This window comes from Bombina bombina, unplaced genomic scaffold (genome assembly GCF_027579735.1).
Source record: "Bombina bombina isolate aBomBom1 unplaced genomic scaffold, aBomBom1.pri scaffold_625, whole genome shotgun sequence".
NCBI classification, from domain to species: domain Eukaryota; kingdom Metazoa; phylum Chordata; class Amphibia; order Anura; family Bombinatoridae; genus Bombina; species Bombina bombina.
This window is the reverse complement of record NW_026512840.1, coordinates 88,388-112,126: the sequence shown is the minus strand read 5'-3', so window position 1 is coordinate 112,126 and position 23,739 is coordinate 88,388. Positions and strand designations below refer to the sequence as shown.

Here is a 23,739-nt window from a genome sequence, read left to right as displayed (position 1 = left end):
AAAATACAAAGATAGAGGGTGCCACATAGTGCAAATCAAACTGGTAAGCCAATGGTAGATAAAGGTGAACTAAATCCTACTCACGTGATGGTCAGCACAATTGTGCTATACAGGCAGGCCGGAACCAATAAGTCGTCCGGCAGACTCTAGGGCACACCTGGAACAGGGAATATCCTCGTCCCAACAGAGGGAGTCCAGAGATAATCACTGGGAGCCGCAGTGAGAGCCAGACGAAGGTCAGCAGTGATGACCAGTACTCAAATGTTGGCAAATAGCAAGCAGAATGTTGATATCCAGGGTAAAGAAGATGCAGCAGTGAGATGACAAGTGGTTAAAAGTTTAATAAAGAGGATTAAAACAACAGCAATGCATTTCTCAGTGGCACAGCACTGTTTCCTCAGGCTATCTTTAGCCTGATAGCCTGAGGAAACAGTGCTGTGCCACTCAGAAACGCGTTGCTGTTGTTTGAATCTTCTTTTATTAAACTTGTAACCATTTGTCATCTCGCTGCTGCATCTTCTTTAACGTGGATATCAACATACTGCTTGCTATTTGCCAATATTTGAGTACTGGTCATCACTGCTGACCTTCGTCTGGCTTTCACTGCACCTTCCAGTGATTATCTCTGGACTCACCTGGTGGGACGAGGATATTCCCTGTTCCAGGTGTGCCTTAGAGTCTGCCGGACGACTTATTGATTCCGGCCTGCCTGTATAGCACAATTGTGCTGACCATCACGTGAGTAGGATTTAGTTCAAAATTGGAGAAATCATGATGGGCTTTACTTAAAGGTATAGTCTAGTCAAAATTAAACTTTCATGATTTCAGATAGAGCATGCAATTTTAAGCAACTTTCTAATTTACTCCAATTATCAATTTATCTTCGTTCTCTTGGTATTTGTATTTGAAAAAGCAAGAATGTAAGCTTAGGAGCCGGCCCATTTTTTGTTCAGCACCTGGGTAGTGCTTGCTGATTGGTGTCTAACTGTAGCCACCAATCAGCAAGTGCTACCCATGTGCTGAACCAAAATGGGCTGGCTCCTAAGCTTACATTCTTGTTTTTTCAAATAAAGATACCAAAAGAATTAAGAAAAAGAATAAATCGTTGCTTAAAATTGCTCTGTCTAAATCATGAAAGTTTAATTTTGACTATACTATCCCTTTTAACATAGCATCTTTTTTTTATAAGTTTTTCAGTTGCTAAGTTAGCTTTTCAAATTGATTAATCATGTTTCACAGTATATGATAAAACTTGGATAGTTCTCTGACTATAATGAATCTAAATCTTTGACTCTTCATTGATGATAACTTCTAGGCTATCATTTTTATTAAGATCAACATATTTGGTTTAAAAATAATTTTTATTATCAGGAAAATGATCACATGCATTTTACAATTAACTTTTCGATATACATAATATATTGAAACAAAATGTAAAATATTACTTCTGATATATGTAATTTACATAATTTTTTTGAGTATTATGCTAATACAGTCTGTGTTGTTTATTGCAGTTTGCCGATGTTTACAGTCCTCCGTAAATTTTCAATTCCATTAACTCTCATTTTTGAAATGATTATTCTCAGGTAATTATTCATTTTATTGTTAGCGTAAAATTATGAGATGTTATATGTATTCCAGTAAGCATAAATGAAAAAACATAATTTATGTAAGAACTTACCTGATAAATTAATTTCTTTCATATTGGCAAGAGTCCATGAGCTACTGACGTATGGGATATATAATCCTACTTGGAGGGGCAAAGTTTCCCAAACCTCAAAATGCCTATAAATACACCCCTCACCACACCCACAATTCAGTTTAAGGAATAGCCAAGAAGTGGGGTGATAAAGAAAGGAGTAAAACGCATCAACAAAGGGATTTGGAAATAATTGTGCTTTATACAAAAAAATCATAACCACCAAAAAAAGGGTGGGCCTCATGGACTCTTGCCAATATGAAAGAAATTAATTTATCGGGTAAGTTCTTACATAAATTATGTTTTCTTTCATGTAATTGGCAAGAGTCAATGAGCTAGTGACGTATGGGATAGCAATACCCAAGATGTGGAACTCCACGCAAGAGTCACTAGAGAGGGAGGGACAAAATAAAAACAGCCATATCACTGAAAAAAAATAATCCACAACCCAAATATTAGTTTATTCTCAAAAAAGAAAAACTTAAATCATAAGCAAAAAAATCAAACTGAAACTGCTGCCTGAAGAACTTACCAAAAACTGCTTCCGAAGAAGCAAATACATCAAAATAGTAGAATTTAGTAAACGTATGCAAAGAAGACCAGGTTGCTGCTTTGCAAATCTGATCAACTGAAGCTTCATTCTTAAAAGCCCAAGAAGTGGAAACTGATTTAGTAGAATGAGCTGTAATTCTCTGAGGCGGGGTTTTACCCAACTCCAAATAAGCTTGATGAATCAAAAGCTTTAACCATAATGCCAAAGAAACGGCAGAAGCCTTCTGACCTTTCCTGGAACCAGAAAAGATAACAAAGAGACTAGAAGTCTTCCTGAAATCTTTAGTAGCTTCAGCATAATATTTCATAGCTCTCACCACATCCAAAGAATGTAAAGATGTCTCCAAAGAATTCTTAGGATTAGGACACAAAGAAGGGACAACAATTTCTCTATTAATGTTGTTAGAATTCACAACCTTAGGTAAGAAGTCCGCAAAACTGCCTTATCCTGATGAAAAATTAGAAAAGGATATTCACAAGAGAGAGCAGATAATTCAGAAACTCTTCTAGCAGAAGAGATGGCCAAAAGGAACAACACTTTCCAAGAAAGTAGTTTAATGTCCAAAGAATGCATAGGCTCAAAATGGAGGAGCCTGTAAAGCCTTCAAAACCAAATTAAGACTCCAAGGAGGAGAGATTGATTTAATGACAGGCTTGATACAAACCAAAGCCTGTACAAAACAGTGAATTTCAGGAAGTTTAGCAATTTTTATGTGGAATAAAACAGAAAGAGCAGAGATTTGTGCTTTCAAGGAACTTGCAGACAAACCTTTATCCAAACCATCCTGAAGAAACTGTAAAATTCTAGAAACTCTAAAAGAATGCCAAGAAAATTTATGAGAAGAACACCATGAAATGTAAGTCTTCCAAACTCAATAATAAATCTTTCTAGAAACAGATTTATGAGCCTGCAACATAGTATTAATCACTGAGTCAGAGAAACCTCTATGACTAAGCACTAAGCGTTCAATTTCCATACCTTCAAATTTAATGATTTGAGATCCTGATAGAAGGTCTGGCCTTAAGGGAAGTGGCCAAGGTTGGCAACTGGACATCTGAACAAGATCCGCATACCAAAACCTGTGAGGCCATGCTGGAGCCACGAGCAGCACAAATGATTGCTCCATTATGATTTTCGAGATCACACTTGGAAGAAGAACTAGAGGCGGGAAAATATAAGCAGGTTGATAACACCAAGGAAGTGTCAATGCATCCACTGCTTCCGCTTGAGGATCCCTGGACCTGGACAGGTACCTGGGAAGTTTCTTGTTTAGATGAGATGCCATCAGATATATTTCTGGAAGCCCCCACATCTGAACAATTTGAGAAAACACATCTGGGTGAAGAGACCATTCTCCCGGATGTAAAGTCTGATGACTGAGATAATTCGCTTCCCAATTGTCTATACCTGGGATATGAACCACATAAATTAGACAAGAGCTGGATAATCCAAGCCTATAATCTAGTTGCCATGGCAAGATTCGCCATAGATTGGATAACCGAGAAAGAACAAATCACTTCATTTATATGGGAATCCAAAATTGTCGCACCGTTCCATCTAAAATAAAGGCTCTATTACATTGCCCATTAACATCCTTGCCCTCGAACATTTTCTATTCAAGTATGTTCAAAAACGTTATTGTCGCATGGCAGAAATTGTGTTCTGAGCTAGGAATTTCTCTGTATATTTCTTTTGCGGTAATCCCAATTTTAGTCCTGGGTCCTCAAATAGGATCTTCAAAGATTGGGCTTCAAAAGGTCTAAAATGGATCAGCCAAATACTGGGGACAGATGGTTACCCAATAACATACGCAGAATTGGCTAATAAATTTGATCTCTCAAAACGTGAATTCTATGCTCCAAATAAGACACTTTTTATATGAGTTGCTTCAAAAATATGGCACAGACTGGTCAATGGGTGAATTGCATAATAAAATATCTAGTTATATCTATTTGGATCATATGCAATTTCTCCCTTATATTAGTTACTAAACCAAAAATCATCAAGTGTGCAGGTTGACGATATGGTGGCAAAATGGTCAAAAAAATCATGGGTGCCAACAGCTTGGAGGGAATCTCAGATAAAGATTAGCCTTATGACCTATCTTACACCGGAAACTCTATCAAAATGGTATAAATCACCATTGTCCTGCTCCAGATGCAAGTCAACGCAAGCAGATTTGCTACATTGTTTTTGGCAATGTCCAAAATTTTTCCAGTTTTGGCATTTTTTTTTTTTATTTTGGATCAATTTTGTCTTACATTTAGACTATCATTTCAAGCCAATTGAGATTTTCTTCCTGGTCAAATTTCAAGGGATTTCTAAAAACTTTAAACTTATAAATACTATTATACTAATTGGTCGTAATCTTATTCTTAAAACATGGAAATCATGGGCAGCACCTAAGATCGCTCACTTTAAAAATGGTCTGATTACATAATATACGGTAGAACAATTAAACTTAGCGTATCCTTATGAGGACCATCTACCCTGTTTTTTCAGTAAATGGGAAGTCTTTATTTTGTCTTTACCAAAATTACTTAAAAAAACTGATTAAACCTTTACTCAACTCTGTATTTGTACAAACAAATATATATGCTGGTCACTTCCCCCAATTTTGGTCAGAAGAGAGTGAGGCTGACCTTTGAAAAAGTTTATTTTTTTTCCCCCTCTTTGTTGTAATTTATGTTGTTAATGTTCTCCCCTGTTATGCTTATATACAAAAACCCAACATTAGGAATACATATGAGGTAGATGATGCTGCACTAACCGTGTGGCGTATCTCAAATGTGGTACCGGAATATACATGTCAGGTCAATTGCACATATTAGGTCAACATTATGCAGGTTGACTTTACATTGTAAAATTGTGCTGTTGAAGAATATCTGTTCCCTTGCCCTGTGTGGCAAAAAACTTGTATATGATTTTGATATGTATTGTTGGTTATAAATCAAAAATAAAAAAAAAGACAAGAGCTGGATTCCGCCCAAACAAGTATCCGGGATACTTCTTTCATAGCTTGAGGACTGTGAGTCCCACCCTGATGATTGACATATGCCACAGTTGTGATATTGTCTGTCTGTCTGAAAACAAATGAACAGTTCTCTCTTCAATAGAGGCCAAAACTGAAGAGCCCTGAGTATTGCACGGAGTTCCAAAATATTGATTGGTAATCTTGCCTCTTGAGATTTCCAAACCCCTTGTGCTGTCAGAGATCCCCAAACAGCTCCCCAACCTGAAAGACTCACATCTGTTGTGATCACAGTACAGGTTGGACAAACGAAAGAGGCCCCTAGAATTATACGATGGTGATCTAACCACCAAGTCAGAGAAAGTCAAACATTGGGATTTAAGGATATTAATTGTGATATGCTTGTATAATCCCTGCACCATTGGTTCAGCATACAAAGCTGGAGAGGTCTCATATGAAAACGAGCAAAGGGGATCGCGTCCGATGCTGCAGTCATAAGACCTAAAACTTTCATGCACATAGCTACTGAAGGGAATGACTGAGACTGAAGGTTCTGACAGGCTGCAACCAATTTCAAACATCTCTTGTCTGTTAGAGACAAAGTCATGGACACTGAATCTATCTGGAAACCTAAAAAGGTTACCCTTGTCTGAGGAATCAAAGCACTTTTTGGTAAATTGATCCTCCAACCATGTCTTTGAAGAAACAACACTAGTTAATTCGTGTGAGATTCTGCAGAATGTAAAGATTGAGCAAGTACCAAGATATCGTCCAAATAAGGAAACACCGCAATACCCCGCTCTCTGATTACAGAGAGTAGGGCACAGAGAACCTTTGAAAAGATTTTTGGAGCTATCGCTAAGCCAAAAGGAAGAGCAATAAATTGGAAATGCTTGTCTAGAAAAGAGAATCTCAGGAACTGATAGTGATCCGGATGAATCGGAATATAAAGATATGCATCCTGTAAGTTTATTGTGGACATATAATGCCCTTGCTGAACAAAAGGCAGAATAGTCCTTATAGTCACCATTTTGAAAGTTGGTACTCTTACATATCGATTCAAAATCTTTAGATCCAGGACTGGTCTGAATGAATTTTCTTTCTTTGGGACAATGAATAGATTTGATTAAAACCCCAGACCCTGTTCCTGAAACGGAACTGGTATGATTACCCCTGATAACTCCAGGTCTGAAACACACTTCAGGAAAGCCTGAGCCTTTACTGGGTTCAATGAAATGTGTGAGAGAAAAAATCTTCTCACAGGCGGTCTTACTCTGAATCCTATTCTGTACCCACGAGAGACAATACTCTGAATCCATTGATTTTGAACTGAATTGATCTAAACATCTTTGAAAAAGTTTAATCTGCCCCCTACCAGCTAAGCTGGAATGAGGGCCGCATCTTCATGCGGACTTGGGGGCTGGCTTTGATCTTTTAAATGGCTTGGATTTATTCCATTTTGAGGAAGGCTTCCAATTAGAAACAGATTCCTTTGGGGAAGGATTAGATTTCTGTTCCTTATTATGTCGAAAGGAATGAAAACGGTTAGAAGCTTTAGATTTATCCTAAGGTTTTTTATCCTGAGGCAAAAAGACTCCCTTCCCCCCAGTGACAGTTGAAATTATTGAATCCAACTGAGAACCAAATAATGTATTACCTTGGAAAGAAAGAGATAACAATCTGGACTTAGAAGTCATATCAGCATTCCAAGATTCAAGCCACAAAGCTCTTCTAGCTAAAATAGCTAAAGACATATATCTAACATCAATTTTGATGATATCAAAAATGGCATCACAAATGAAATTATTAGCATGTTGAATTAATTTAACAATGCTAGACTAATCATGATCCGATACTTGTTGCGCTAAAGTTTCCAACCAAAAAGTTGAAGCAGCTGTAACATCAGCCAAAGAAATTGCAGGCCTAGGAAGATGACCTGAATATAAATAAGCCTTCCTTAGATAAGATTCAAGTTTCCTATCTAAAGGATCTTTAAAATAAGTACTATCTTCCGTAGGAATAGTAGTACGTTTAGCAAGAGTAGAGATAGCCCCATAAACTTTGGGGATCTTTTCCCAAAACTCCAATCTAACAGTTGGCAAAGGATACCATTTTTTAAACCTTGAAGAAGGAATAAAAGAAGTACCAGCCCAGGCCTATTCCATTCCTTAGAAATCATATCAGAAATAGCATCAGGAACTGGAAAAACCTCTGGAATAACCACAGGAAGTTTATAAACAGAATTTAAACGTTTACTAGTTTTAATATCAAGAGGACTAGTTTCCTCCATATCTAAAGTAATCCACACTTCCTTTATTAAAGAACGAATATACTCCATTTTAAATAAATAAGAGGATTTGTCAGTGTCAATATCTGAAGCAGGATCTTCTGAATCAGATAGATCCTCATCAGAGAAAGATAAATCAGTATGTTGCCGGTCATTTGAAATTTCTTCAACTCTATGAGAAGTTTTAAAAGAACTTTTACATTTATTAGAAGGCGGAATGGCAGACAAAGCCTTCTGAATGAAATCAGAAATAAATTATTTTAAATTTACAGGTATATCTTGTGCATTAGATGTTGAGGGAACAGCAACAGGTAATGAACTACTACTGATGGATACATTTTCTGCATAAAAAAGTTTATCGTGACAAATATTACAAACCACAGTTGGAGGTATAATCTACACAAGTTTACAACAAATGCACTTAGCTTTTGTAGAACTGTTATCATGCAGCAGAGATCCAACAGTGAATTCTGAGACAGGATCAGATTGAGACATCTTGCAAATGTAAGAGAAAAAAACAACATATAAAGCAAAATTATCAATTTTCTTATATGACAGTTTCAGGAATGGAAAAAATGCAAACAGCATAGCCCTCTGACATAAAAAAAAGGCCAGAGGCAAAAAGGAATGGGGTCTTAAATAATGAAAATATTTGGCGGCAAGTATGACGCACAACAAACGGAAAAATATTTTTTGGTGCCAAAAACGTCCGGAAATGAAACACTCGCGTCATAGATGATGCAACCTTGTGAAGGACTTGGCGTCAACTAAGACGCTGGAAATTACGAATTTGCATCAACGAACGTAACTTCGCACCAAGAATGACGCAATAAATTTTGGCATTTTGCGCCCTCGCGAGCCTAATTCTGCCTGCAAATTTAAAGACAGTCAATTAAAAAAGAGACTATACCCCAGGTAAGAAATAATTTTTCATAAAAAGCATTTCCCAGATATGAAACTGACAGTCTGCAAAAAAGGAAATATACTGAAAACCTGAATCATGGCAAATATAAGTACAAACAGTACAAGAGAAAGGAAACAGGAAAAAGTCACAAGCCGTTAGGTTAGGCTAATGTGACTAAGTGTAACAAATATTCAGGGGGAGCCTTCAGCCTAAATTCTGGTAAAACTGTACATTTAATATATGCAGTCAAGAAAATCTCAGTAATTCATAGGGCTTACCCTGCAGCCGATCAAAACTTGCCGCTGTTTGCTTCCCAAGCATAGACGTTAGAGCAATGTGCTGCCTTCAAGCAGTTATGCTGATTCAGAAATTCTGAGCTGGTGTAGATTCCCTTGTCGTCTAGGACATAACCGGATCGTACCGGGTCCTATGAAGAAAACAAACAATCTCACCGTTGCATGTCTCTCCTGTAATGTTCAGCTCCTTGCAAAGTGGATCTGTCTCCTAAGCCTCTAAAGAGCCGGGCATTCAAGCAGCCGCTCACTGTACCGCCAAGTCGTGGGCGTGTAGTAGGCAGGGCAGACTCCACCAATCCTGGAAGGCGAACTGTGGGGAACGATCTGTAATCCAATCTTCTGTGAAGAAATCTAAGCTGAAAGGCTCCACTCCCGGCCGGGGTGGACTGGCTCAATTGCTGGACAAGATAGACATAAACTGAAAAAGAAAACTTGAGCAAGTCCTTTGTATAAAACGTAACATTTATTTCACCCTTGTGGGTAATTAAAAAAGCACTCCATAAACTCCACCACATAGAAACAGTTCAATACATAAAGTAGAATACAGCTGTGTTAAGCATACGCGTTTCAGCAGAAGCCGTAGTCATAGCCTAACTAAACTTAAAGAGGGCAGGATTTAAATACCCCCACACACACAGCCATAGGTTAAAACAGATAAAATTCAGCTGTATTACCTAAATGTCAATTGTCTTAATTAAATTGTTTAACCTCTTACTCTAAAATGAAAACGGACCCACACATGTGAAACAATATACATCAAAGAAACCTGTAATTTAAAGCAGTGTTATATTAAAGAAAACAGTGCATACGGTTTAAACTCATTCACTCCAGACGCACTATGTATTTGAATGAAAAAGGTTATAGTGACCACAAAACTTTATGTGAATAGTAAAATAGGATAAACCTGAAAACCCATGTCTTCTATAAATAATTACCATTTATCTACAGAGCACCTAGGTTCTAGATAATTATTGCGAGTAAAATGAAAAATATATTATGGGACTCGAACTCGCTACCTACTGGTCTATGGACAGAAACTGTAACCAGTAGGCTAGCCACAGACTGTCAATAACTTAAAATAAATGTTGATATCCTAGGGATTTTACACTGCTATATGCTTGAGATAAAAGCAATATATAATGAGATAAACAAATGACACCTGCTAGGTGAAATATAAGGTAATCTAACATTTATAAAGGAATGTAATGTATATACATACAGAAATGTATCTGTGATACCACCTATAGTAGTATAGGATGTCCCATCAAGGACATTCACTCCAAGCGCACCAAATGTTAAATGAAAGGATTGCAGTTACCGCAAAACCTGATGTAGAAAATAAAATAAAATAAATAAACCTGAAAAGCCATGTCTTCTATGTGTAGAGTTGCCATTAGTCTATAAAACACCTAAATACTGAAAAAGTTCTAAAGGCAAAATCTTTACCCACTAGGCTATCCAGCCATGTATAAACAACAGATGGTAATAAAGACAGTAGATAATAAGTTTAGATTATAATATATACCAGATGTAAAAATTAAAAATTGGGTATACTATAGGCAACCTGCAAATGCTAAACGGGAAATAGGATATATCTAACTATACAATGATTCTATATGTGACATAGAAACACCCCAAGAAATTTTGAATACTATGGTGGTTGTTAATAACTTAATTAGTTAGTGTAGGTCATAAATTAAGAGGCAACCTAATAGATGGAATGGTGTGAAGGGCTACTCTAGACTATAGGACTGTACAAGGTGATAATATAACAGGTAATTCAATATTTAACTAAACAATAAGAGGCTAGGTTTGCCAATGATTTATTAGGTCATATTCAGAATTAAAGCCCTTCGGCACCCTGGTCTCAAGTCTGAAAATCCAATACATCTCAATTCTGCTGAGAATTTTGTTTTTATCCCCTCCTCTCTTCGGTAGGATGGCCTTATCAATTATCTGCCATCTAAACCCCTACCGTCATTGTATCTCTTTCTATAAGAGGTACATTGATGACCTTATATTCATCTTTAGAGGTGATCAACATGAGGCGAAAAGTTTTGTAGATTGGCTTAATGTCAATGATTTGAACCTGGCTTTCACCTTTGAATTCCATAAAGAGTACATCAATTATTTGGATGTTACTCTTAAGGCTGATCCCTCGGGCAGAGTACAGACGGATGTATACAGGAAACCTATTGCAGGAAACTCTCTCCTGCATGCAAGATCATGTCATCCTGAGTTTGTCCCATATGCGGTGGCAAAGGGGCAACACATCCGCTTAAGAAGAAACTGCAGTAAACCTAGCCAATATTTTGATAGGGCTAAAGATTTGAATGTGCGACTCAGACAAAGGGGTTACCCCGATCGAGTCATCAAGAGAGCCAACAACGAAGTAGCTGCTATCAACCGCGATCTCCTGTTGAATGACAACAGTGATAAAAACAAAGATAGGAGCAAATTTGGTGGGGTTACGTTTGTCACTGGACACAGTTGTCAGTATAAACAGATCTGTGGTATCATCAAGAAGCACTTTAAGCTATTAAATGCAGATGATAAACTTGTTCCTACTGTAGATCAGGGTGTGAGGTGTTCATTCAGACGAGGCATGAGTATAGGGAACATAATTTCCCCTTCAGATTTGCCTTCATTGTCAGCTACACAAAGTTCATGGTTAACCCATTTGGGAATGTACAAGTGTGGCAGGAATAAGTGTAAACCGTGTGAATATGCTACACTCTCAAAAACCTTTAAATCTGAAATTACCCAAGAAAATTTTGACATTAAGTTTTGTCTAAATTGCAATTCTACCCATGTTGTCTATCTTGTCACTTGCGTCATGTGCGGACGGCAATATGTTGGACAAACTACCAGAGATGTTGGGTCGCGTATTAGAGAGCATTTCTCCACGATCACAATAGGGAAATCTTCTACTCCCTTGGTCCAGCATTTTGCCGTCTGCCATGATAAAAGCATTGACTCTTTTAGATGGCAGATAATTGATAAGGCCATCCTACCGAAGAGAGGAGGGGATAAAAACAAAATTCTCAGCAGAATTGAGATGTATTGGATTTTCAGACTTGAGACCAGGGTGCCGAAGGGCTTTAATTCTGAATATGACCTAATAAATCATTGGCAAACCTAGCCTCTTATTGTTTAGTTAAATATTGAATTACCTGTTATATTATCACCTTGTACAGTCCTATAGTCTAGAGTAGCCCTTCACACCATTCCATCTATTAGGTTGCCTCTTAATTTATGACCTACACTAACTAATTAAGTTATTAACAACCACCATAGTATTAAAAATTTCTTGGGATGTTTCTATGTCACATATAGAATCATTGTATAGTTAGATATATCCTATTTCCCGTTTAGCATTTGCAGGTTGCCTATAGTATACCCAATTTTTAATTTTTACATCTGGTATATATTATAATCTAAACTCGTCTACTGTCTTTATTACCATCTGTTGTTTATACATGGCTGGATAGCCTAGTGGGTAAAGATTTTGCCTTTAGATCAAGGGGTGGTGAGTTCTAATCCGGACACTGATTGTGTCTTATTTTATATCATACCTTGTTGCAATTTGAGACATTGGGTATATGTTAGATAGAGAGCCAGTTTAGGCCTTTTGCACAGTTAATGAACTCTCCCTGTTCAATATTATTATAATATGAATTGTGGGGTCTGTCTCTTGATGGGACATTTTATACTACTATAGGTGGTAATTTAGATAAATTTTAATATGCATATGTACTACATTTTTACATATGTCATATTACCTAGTAGATGTCGTTTGGTTATCCTACCATATATCTCTGCTCCTATCTCATGTACATAATATTGCAAAATCCCTTGGTTACCAGCATTAATCTTAAGGCATTGAGCTAACATAGCTCCTTATATAATCTGTGGATAGCCCAGTGGTTACAGTTTCTGTCCATAGACCAGGAGGTAGTGAGTTCTAGTCCCATAACATTTTGTATTTTTTTCATAATAACTTTTTCAGTATTTAGGTGTTTTATAGACTAATGGCAACTCTACACATAGAAGACATGGCTTTTCAGGTTTATTTATTTTATTTTATTTTCTACATCAGGTTTTGTGGTAACTGCAATCCTTTCATTTAACATTTGGTGCGCTTGGAGTGAATGTCCTTGATGGGACATCCTATACTGCTATAGGTGGTATCACAGATACATTTCTGTATGTATATACATTACATTCCTTTATAAATGTTAGATTACCTTATATTTCACCTAGCAGGTGTCGTTTGTTTATCTCATTATATATTGCTTTTATCTCAAGCATATAGCAGTGTAAAATCCCTAGGATATCAACATTTATTTTAAGTTATTGACAGTCTGTGGATAGCCTAGTGGTTACAGTTTCTGTCCATAGACCAGTAGGTAGCGAGTTCGAGTCCCATAATATATTTTTCATTTTACTCGCAATAATTATCTAGAACCTAGGTGCTCTGTAGATAAATGGTAATTATTTATAGAAGACATGGGTTTTCAGGTTTATCCTATTTTACTATTCACATAAAGTTTTGTGGTCACTATAACCTTTTTCATTCAAATACATAGTGCGTCTGGAGTGAATGAGTTTAAACCGTATGCACTGTTTTCTTTAATATAACACTGCTTTAAATTACAGGTTTCTTTGATGTATATTGTTTCACATGTGTGGGTCCGTTTTCATTTTAGAGTAAGAGGTTAAACAATTTAATTAAGACAATTGACATTTAGGTAATACAGCTGAATTTTATCTGTTTTAACCTATGGCTGTGTTTTTTGGGGGTATTTAAATCCTGCCCTCTTTAAGTTTAGTTAGGCTATGACTACGGCTTCTGCTGAAACGCGTATGCTTAACACAGCTGTATTCTACTTTATGTATTGAACTGTTTCTATGTGGTGGAGTTTATGGAGTGCTTTTTTAATTACCCACAAGGGGGAAATAAATGTTACGTTTTATACAAAGGACTTGCTCAAGTTTTCTTTTTCAGTTTAAATATAAGTACAATACATATATTTAGAACTTTATATATAAAGTGCCAAACCATAGCTGAGAGTGTCTTAAGTAATGAAAACATACTTACCAAAAGACACCCATTCACAGATAGCCAAACCAGTACTGAAACGGTTATCAGTAGAGGTAATGGAATATGAGAGTATATCGTCGATCTGAAAAGGGAGGTAGGAGATGAATCTCTACGACCGATAACAGGGAACCTATGAAATAGATCTCCTGCAAGGAAAACCATTGCATTCAATAGGTGATACTCCCTTCACATCCCTCTGATATTTACTGTACTCTGAGAGGAATCAGGCTTCAAAATGCTGAGAAGCGCATATCAACGTAGAAATCTTAGCACAAACTTACTTCACCACCTCCAGGCAAAGTTTGTAAAACTGAATTGTGGGTGTGGTGAGGAGTTAGAAAGATTAATTAAAATATACACTTTATTTAACAATTATGCAAAGACAAACAATTATATCTATAATTGGATCAGATAGGTATAGGTGGGGAATCACCATCCACTTATCTATAATCATGCGTAGCTGATCCAACAGATTAATAAAAACATTTAAAAAGGACTATGTATCCAAAGGTGGCAATGTGTATGAACGTGAATAAGAGCAAAATGAGCTATAGTGAATACAGGGATAAATTCAATCACACAAATCTCACAGACTATGCGCTCAAAGGCGTCCTCCTGCCTGCGTACTGCTGGGATTGAACCCAGTCAGCCGATTGCTAAATAAATTCCCTATCACTAAAAGTCACACACATAACAGGAGTTCACTCTGTTACACTGCATATTAGCAGCATTATATTGTTACAAGTTGTGCTCAAATTAGCTCTGAAAGGCTTGTATAATTAACGTATGGATACAATGTGTCAACAGTAATCACTGTCTGATACCCACATTAGTAAGCATTTAGTTTGTATCTTATAGTGTTTCTTGTTCAATAGTTACCAACAGACCCCAATATTTAAATAGCCTGGTATAGACTTAGTCAAGTGTTCTAAATATACAATGAATCTGCAATATACATGCTGTATTTGCTACGATTTGGTTCAAACCGATAAATCATTAAGCATAATTTGGGCTATATGGAAATCTGAGGAGCTAAAGTTAGACAAGCCGTTACTTAGTTCATAACATGCGCGCCTCTAGGACACGCCCACCGACGCGTTTCGTCACTATAGCGTGACTTCGTCAGGGCATAGGGGCCGTCCAGCCGTACTTTCAGCAAGATATACTGTTGCGTTGCCATGGAAGCATAGCGCGTATGCGGAAGTGTTACCCGCATCTGTCTGGCGACCTAATTATCAATATTTCATATTACGAAATCGCCCAAATTTGTAGGTAGCGTCTTCCTAATATCATAACAATGAATCATCTAATGTTATTAGTGAAATCATAACGGGGACAGTGTATTGATCACGGATATTGCAAAGGGAAGGTATTGTGCTGTATTAAAATCCATTAAACATTATTTACATGGATATTCTGGGATTCCTATTATGATCCCGATGGGGGACTTATTTTTTATTGTTATATCATGGTTAAAAATAACAATAGAAAGGTTGTTAAACTGAGGAGTGTTAGATTATGTATAGATCTTGTTCTCACATGATATTTTATAGTACAAAAACACACATTTTTCTGCACACTGTGATATATCTTTAGGGAGTTTAAATATCCATATTTAGGGTTGTTTGCTATTAAGCAATTTTAATATCAATTGACAAATTCAATATCAGTTATATATAGTATTCAGATACATGATATAGTTCATGCCTAGTGTTACTGTTCATATTGATAGATACTAATCAAATGCCCTATTGGTAATCGTCCATATTATAATAATGTGCTTATCCATGTGTGTTATATACTTGTAAAGTACAATCAAACATTTTATATAATACCATTTATCAGCTTGGTGCTACTAACTGCGTCATTTTCATCTTATGTAACCATATCATAGTTCTAATATGAGTATTGGTGTATATATGTTGATTCATTTTTGTTCAGAGGTAACCAATGTTACTAATGATGTAAATATTAACACCCTATATATAGCTACTTACATCTTGATGGTACAGATGTAGGTATCAAAGATAGATAATGGTTTTATAGTACTCGAGTAGAGTGACTCTAGGGTTACCCTATTACAAGAAACTTTTGAATGATATTGCTTCATTAAGACCTTTAGGGGATGCTGATTTTAACTCATGTATCCACCTACATTCTTTTTGTAAGAGCAGCTTATTTATGTGTCCCCTTCTCCCTTTCAATTTAAGTTGTTCGATAGCAAAGAAATGTATTTGGTATTTATCATCTTTATGTACACTATTCATGTGTTTTGCTATCGGTACATTGCGGTCCCACTTTATGTCTCCCAGATGTTCCAACACTCTGGTCCGTAATTCACGGGAGGTTTCACCTACATAAATTAAGGGACACTTGCAAGTCGCCACATATATGACTCTTTTTGTTCTGCAATTCATGAAATCATTTATCTGGTAATTTTTCCCTGTTTGGGGATGTGTGAATATTTTTGTTGGTGCCATATTTTTGCAGGCTTGGCACCGGCCACATTTAAAGAAACCCTTAGTTTCCTGAAGCCATGTTCTTTGTTTCACTTGACAGTAATGACTTCTAGTCAATATATCCTTTAGATTCTGAGATCTCCTATTCGTTATATTGGGTTTCTCAGTGACTACCTCTAACAAATCAGTCTTCATGTAGGACATGCCAATGTTTTTGGAAGATATTGCGTATAATGTTGTTTTTCTCATCAAAAGTACCAATCATTCTGATTTTGTTAGTATTGGCATTTTCATCCAATATCTTTTCTTGTAATAAAGGCGGTCTCTCTAATGCTTTAGCACGCTGATAAGATTTTTTAAGGCACCTATTGGGATAACCTTTTTCTTTAAATCTTTTTCTCAGTTCTTTTGCCTCAGACTCAAAATCTTCCATAGTGCTACAATTGCGTCTGGCCCTCAGATATTGGCCATAGGGAATACCCATCTTTTGACCTTTTGGATGATGGCTTTTCCAATTTAATAGACTATTGGTGGATGTCTTTTTTCTGAATAGTTTTGTACTGAGAGAACCATCAGATTCTTTTTGGATCATTAGATCCAAAAATGGAATGCATGACTCCTCAATCGCAGAGGTATAGTGCATGCCATGTCTGTTATTGTTTAGCCAATCAATGAAACTTTTAAAATCATCCTTTGAACCTGTCCAGAGTATTAGGACATCGTCAATATAACGAATGTATAAATCCATGTATTTCATGAAAGGATTGACATCTTGGTTAAGGATATGTGTATGTTCTATCCACCCCAGAAAGAGATTGGCATAAGTAGGTGCACAGCAGGTGCCCATTGCTGTGCCCTTTTTTTGTCGATATATTTTATTGTCAAAAAGAAAGTAGTTATGTTGAAGTACAAAATCTAGAAGCTCAAGAACAAAGTCATCTTTCTCATCACCACGAGGATTGATCGTTTTCTGAAAATATTGTATAGCCTCTCTGCCCAGATCATGAGAGATGTTGGAGTACAAGCTCTCCACATCTATACTAGCCAACAGGGTGTTTTCTTGTACAAAGATATTTTCTAAGCACTTTAAAACATCTTTTGTGTCCTTAACATATGAGGTGAGAGTGTGCACAAAGTCTCTTAGTTTTTTGTCAATATATGTGCTGATGTTTTCAGTCAGGCAGCCGTTACCGGACACTATCGGCCTGCCTGGAGGTGCCTCAATATCTTTATGGATCTTGGGCAGGCTATAAAATGTCGCTATCCTTGGGGTCATGTTACACATGTATTGGTATTCAGATTTGGTGATTAATCTTTCACCATAACCCCTATCTAATAGTGATTTGAGGTCTTTTGTAAATCTCACTGTAGGGTCTTGTGGTAATATCTGATAATACTCTGTGTTTTTTAAGATGTTAAGACACATTTCTTTATATTGGGTATTCTTCATAATAACTAAGTTACCACCCTTATCCGCATTTTTGATTGTTATCTCATGATTATTTTTAAGGTCAGTTAATGCTTTTCTTTCTTTAAAACTCAAGTTTTTCTTGGCTTTGCTTTTGTAATTAAGAGCTTCTAATTCAGTAGTTACGAGGGAAACAAATTTGTCAATGGTAGGATATTTAGATATGGCTGGCATAAAGGTACTCTTAGGTTTTACTACACTTGATATATTTGTGTAATCAATATCATCATTTTCATCAAGTAAGGTTATCATCAAGTTCACTATCTCTTGATCCTCTTCTTCAACACCCATATCAGAGAGACACGCTTTATTAGCCTCCTTGTGATATTTATGAAGTGCTAGCTTTCTCGCAAAGAGGTGTGTGTCTTTAATCCAGTTGAAGTTATCATATTTAGGAGTGGGGATAAATGACAAACCTTTTGATAACAGAGTGTAGTGTTCAGTTTTTAATTCTATGTCAGCCAGATTGATTATCTGTAATCCCTCATCTTTTACTTCTTTTTGTTTGGTTTGGTTTTTGTTTGCTGCCTTGTTCTCACTGCCTTTTTTGGTGGGAACAGATCCTTCTCTAAAAAAATCCTCATTATGGAGGGTTCAGTTATAGGTAAGGATGTACTTGTATTGGCTGTTTGTATAGGTTCCTCGTCTGAAACCTCAGATTCAGTAGAGGAATTCTCAGATACATTCCCTTTTCCTCTAGTGTCTTGTGTATATCTGATGTTTTTACGCTTGTAGTTAGCTTTATATATATTTCCCTTCTGATGGTCTGACCAGTCCCTCTGCAATTTTCTATTTTTAGTTTCACTTAATTCCTCTTTTAGTTTGTCAATATGGAATTTTAGTTTTTGATCTAAAGCATCAAAATCTTTATGTGACGTGAACTTGTTAGTTTGTACTTTAGCCTCATCCACTAGTTTAGTCAATTGCTCATATTGATTTCTTTCATATTCTAATGTGAGTTTCATTAGATCAAGAGAGCATTGGGTTAGGATCTCTTGCCATCTTAAGATGAAATTTTCATCAGGAATGTGAAAAGAGGGTGCTAGTTGTATCCTTAACCCCCTTGGTATAAGTTTGTTTTTAACATAGTTCTCAAGGCTAAAGATCTCCCAAAATGATTTCACTTGCTTTTTCATGATTTTAGCTATGCTTTTAAATGCTTCTTCAATATTAGAAGCTTGAGGACAAATATTACCTACATTTAGGGTAAAGAGCCTTTCGGCTTCTTGTTTCCATTTATCAAAGTCAATGGTAGAGGATAGATAGCCCGCCATAGCTAGCTATTCTCTGTACCCTTAAAGATACAAATTCGATAGTGTGAATTAAATCACTAGATAGATATCAATAGGTTAGAAAAATTAAGGGATTTGGCATTGAAGCCGAGTGCTGAATTAGGCACTGATAATAATGTTAGAAAGATTAATTAAAATATACACTTTATTTAACAATTATGCAAAGACAAACAATTATATCTATAATTGGATCAGATAGGTATAGGTGGGGAATCACCATCCACTTATCTATAATCATGCGTAGCTGATCCAACAGATTAATAAAAACATTTAAAAAGGACTATGTATCCAAAGGTGGCGATGTGTATGAACGTGAATAAGAGCAAAATGAGCTATAGTGAATACAGGGATAAATTCAATCACACAAATCTCACAGACTATGCGCTCAAAGGCGTCCTCCTGCCTGCGTACTGCTGGGATTGAACCCAGTCAGCCGATTGCTGAATAAATTCCCTATCACTAAAAGTCACACACATAACAAGAGTTCACTCTGTTACACTGCATATTAGCAGCATTATATTGTTACAAGTTGTGCTCAAATAAGCTCTGAAAGGCTTGTATAATTAACGTATGGATACAATGTGTCAACAGTAATCACTGTCTGACACCCACATTAGTAAGCATTTAGTTTGTATCTTATAGTGTTTCTTGTTCAATAGTTACCAACAGACCCCAATATTTAAATAGCCTGGTATAGACTTAGTCAAGTGTTCTAAATATACAATGAATCTGCAATATACATGCTGTATTTGCTACGATTTGGTTCAAACCGATAAATCATTAAGCATAATTTGGGCTATATGGAAATCTGAGGAGCTAAAGTTAGACAAGCCGTTACTTAGTTCATAACATGCGCGCCTCTAGGACACGCCCACCGACGCGTTTCGTCACTATAGCGTGACTTCGTCAGGGCATAGGGGCCGTCCAGCCGTACTTTCAGCAAGATATACTGTTGCGTTGCCATGGAAGCATAGCGCGTATGCGGAAGTGTTACCCGCATCTGTCTGGCGACCTAATTATCAATATTTCATATTACGAAATCGCCCAAATTTGTAGGTAGCGTCTTCCTAATATCATAACAATGAATCATCTAATGTTATTAGTGAAATCATAACGGGGACAGTGTATTGATCACGGATATTGCAAAGGGAAGATATTGTGCTGTATTAAAATCCATTAAACATTATTTACATGGATATTCTGGGATTCCTATTATGATCCCGATGGGGACTTATTTTTTATTGTTATATCATGGTTAAAAATAACAATAGAAAGGTTGTTAAACTGAGGAGTGTTAGATTATGTATAGATCTTGTTCTCACATGATATTTTATAGTACAAAAACACACATTTTTCTGCACACTGTGATATATCTTTAAGGAGTTTAAATATCCATATTTAGGGTTGTTTGCTATTAAGCAATTTTAATATCAATTGACAAATTCAATATCAGTTATATATAGTATTCAGATACATGATATAGTTCATGCCTAGTGTTACTGTTCATATTGATAGATACTAATCAAATGCCCTATTGGTAATCGTCCATATTATAATAATGTGCTTATCCATGTGTGTTATATACTTGTAAAGTACAATCAAACATTTTATATAATACCATTTATCAGCTTGGTGCTACTAACTGCGTCATTTTCATCTTATGTAACCATATCATAGTTCTAATATGAGTATTGGTGTATATATGTTGATTCATTTTTGTTCAGAGGTAACCAATGTTACTAATGATGTAAATATTAACACCCTATATATAGTTACTTACATCTTGCATATAAGGCTTTTACTTTGTAACAATTGTATCCATTATTTCATGCCTGAGGAAACGACCAGTTACGGTCGAGAAACGCGTAGCGGTACTTGTATGGAATAAATATCTTTTAACTTTTACGGAAGTTGTCCTTTTGCTTTTATCGTCAATTTGCAAGGGTCAAGGTTTCACACATTATTTGCAGTGTGAATCTAATACAGCAATATCACGTTGGGTTAAAAAGTGATCGACCCTACACGGAGTCAGACAGAATCACTCGACCTGCATCCAGACGCAGTATACCACAGACACCAGTGTACTAACCACTGTGAGTGTTAGCCGGCTTGTTAGCACCGGTCACAGTACGGTGCATATCCATTTGGTAAGCATTTTTGATTCATTTCAACTTGAATTTGGTTCAAACTTTATTACGCTATGTGGCGCCCTCTTTTTCAACTTTAATTCTACAGAATCCCCACAACGAGGATCAGAGGAGCTGCCATCAACGGAACAAGAGCCACTACGGAGCTGCATTCACTCCACTCTTCTTGTCTCAAGGAGCCATTTGGCATTATCGATCCAATCATCTAACTGACGGTTTGTGCAGTGACTGATTCACACCCCTTTTTTTAGCGCACCCCATCTGTTTGGATCCCTCCTTGGATTCCAAATTTGTATCAAAGATAGATAATGGTTTTATAGTACTCGAGTAGAGTGACTCTAGGGTTACCCTATTACAAGAAACTTTTGAATGATATTGCTTCATTAAGACCTTTAGGGGATGCTGATTTTAACTCATGTATCCACCTACATTCTTTTTGTAAGAGCAGCTTATTTATGTGTCCCCTTCTCCCTTTCAATTTAAGTTGTTCGATAGCAAAGAAATGTATTTGGTATTTATCATCTTTATGTACACTATTCATGTGTTTTGCTATCGGTACATTGCGGTCCCACTTTATGTCTCCCAGATGTTCCAACACTCTGGTCCGTAATTCACGGGAGGTTTCACCTACATAAATTAAGGGACACTTGCAAGTCGCCACATATATGACTCTTTTTGTTCTGCAATTCATGAAATCATTTATCTGGTAATTTTTCCCTGTTTGGGGATGTGTGAATATTTTTGTTGGTGCCATATTTTTGCAGGCTTGGCACCGGCCACATTTAAAGAAACCCTTAGTTTCCTGAAGCCATGTTCTTTGTTTCACTTGACAGTAATGACTTCTAGTCAATATATCCTTTAGATTCTGAGATCTCCTATTCGTTATATTGGGTTTCTCAGTGACTACCTCTAACAAATCAGAGTCTTCATGTAGGACATGCCAATGTTTTTGGAAGATATTGCGTATAATGTTGTTTTTCTCATCAAAAGTACCAATCATTCTGATTTTGTTAGTAGTGGCATTTTCATCCAATATCTTTTCTTGTAATAAAGGCGGTCTCTCTAATGCTTTAGCACGCTGATAAGCTTTTTTAAGGCACCTATTGGGATAACCTTTTTCTTTAAATCTTTTTCTCAGTTCTTTTGCCTCAGACTCAAAATCTTCCATAGTGCTACAATTGCGTCTGGCCCTCAGATATTGGCCATAGGGAATATCCATCTTTTGACCTTTTGGATGATGGCTTTTCCAATTTAATAGACTATTGGTGGATGTCTTTTTTCTGAATAGTTTTGTACTGAGAGAACCATCAGATTCTTTTTGGATCATTAGATCCAAAAATGGAATGCATGACTCCTCAATCGCAGAGGTATAGTGCATGCCATGTCTGTTATTGTTTAGCCAATCAATGAAACTTTTAAAATCATCCTTTGAACCTGTCCAGAGTATTAGGACATCGTCAATATAACGAATGTATAAATCCATGTATTTCATGAAAGGATTGACATCTTGGTTAAGGATATGTGTATGTTCTATCCACCCCAGAAAGAGATTGGCATAAGTAGGTGCACAGCAGGTGCCCATTGCTGTGCCCTTTTTTTGTCGATATATTTTATTGTCAAAAAGAAAGTAGTTATGTTGAAGTACAAAATCTAGAAGCTCAAGAACAAAGTCATCTTTCTCATCACCACGAGGATTGATCGTTTTCTGAAAATATTGTATAGCCTCTCTGCCCAGATCATGAGAGATGTTGGAGTACAAGCTCTGAGGAGTGTATTTATAGGCATTTTGAGGTTTGGGAAACTTTGCCCCTCCTTTTTAGGATTGTATATCCCATATGTCACTAGCTCATGGACTCTTGACAATTACATGAAAGAAAAATCTGTATTTACCAATGTAAATATTAGTCTAAAAATGTCCATGTCTGATTGCAGTAACTAAAAACATTATTAATATTAACGGGACAGTCTACATCAGAACTTTTATTGTTTAAAAACATAGATAATCCCTTTATTACCCATTCCCTAATTTTGCATAACCAACACAGTTATAATAAAACATGATTTACCTCTGTGATTACCTTGTATCTAAGCCTCTGCAAACTGTCCCCTTATTTCAGTTCTTTTGACAGACTTGCAGTTTAGTCAATCAGTGCTGTCTCCTAGGTAACTCCACGTGTGTGAGCACAATGTTATCTATATGACATACATAAACTAATGGTGAAAAACTGTCAAAATGCATTCAGATAGGAGGCAGCCTTTAAGGTCTAAGAAATTAGCATATAAGCCTACCTAGGTTTAGCTTTCAACTAAGAATACCAAGAAAACAAAGCAAAATTGGTGATAAAAGTAAATTGGAAAGTTGTTTAAAATTACATGCCCTATCTGAATCATGAAAGTTTATTTTGGACTAGACTGTCCCTTTAATGGAAATAGTTGTTACTATTAGTTAAATTTTTAAATTTACAATAGAAAAATGAATAAAAATATGGGGTGGTGACCCTTATGGAAACAATTAGATTTTTTTCTACTTTATTATCTTGAAGCTATGTATGCTAAATT

General features: G+C 36.4%; 1 protein-coding gene across 1 annotated transcript in view; it reads left to right on the top strand.

Annotated features, from left to right (window-relative positions):
• Nucleotides 1–23,739, top strand: part of LOC128644549 (UDP-N-acetylglucosamine/UDP-glucose/GDP-mannose transporter-like) — a 122,769-nt gene that overhangs the window by 49,769 nt on the left and 49,261 nt on the right. The window contains exon 5 of the mRNA XM_053697125.1: nt 1,515–1,586. Coding sequence (XP_053553100.1) covers nt 1,515–1,586 — 72 coding nt within the window. The remainder of the gene's footprint in view (nt 1–1,514; nt 1,587–23,739) is intronic.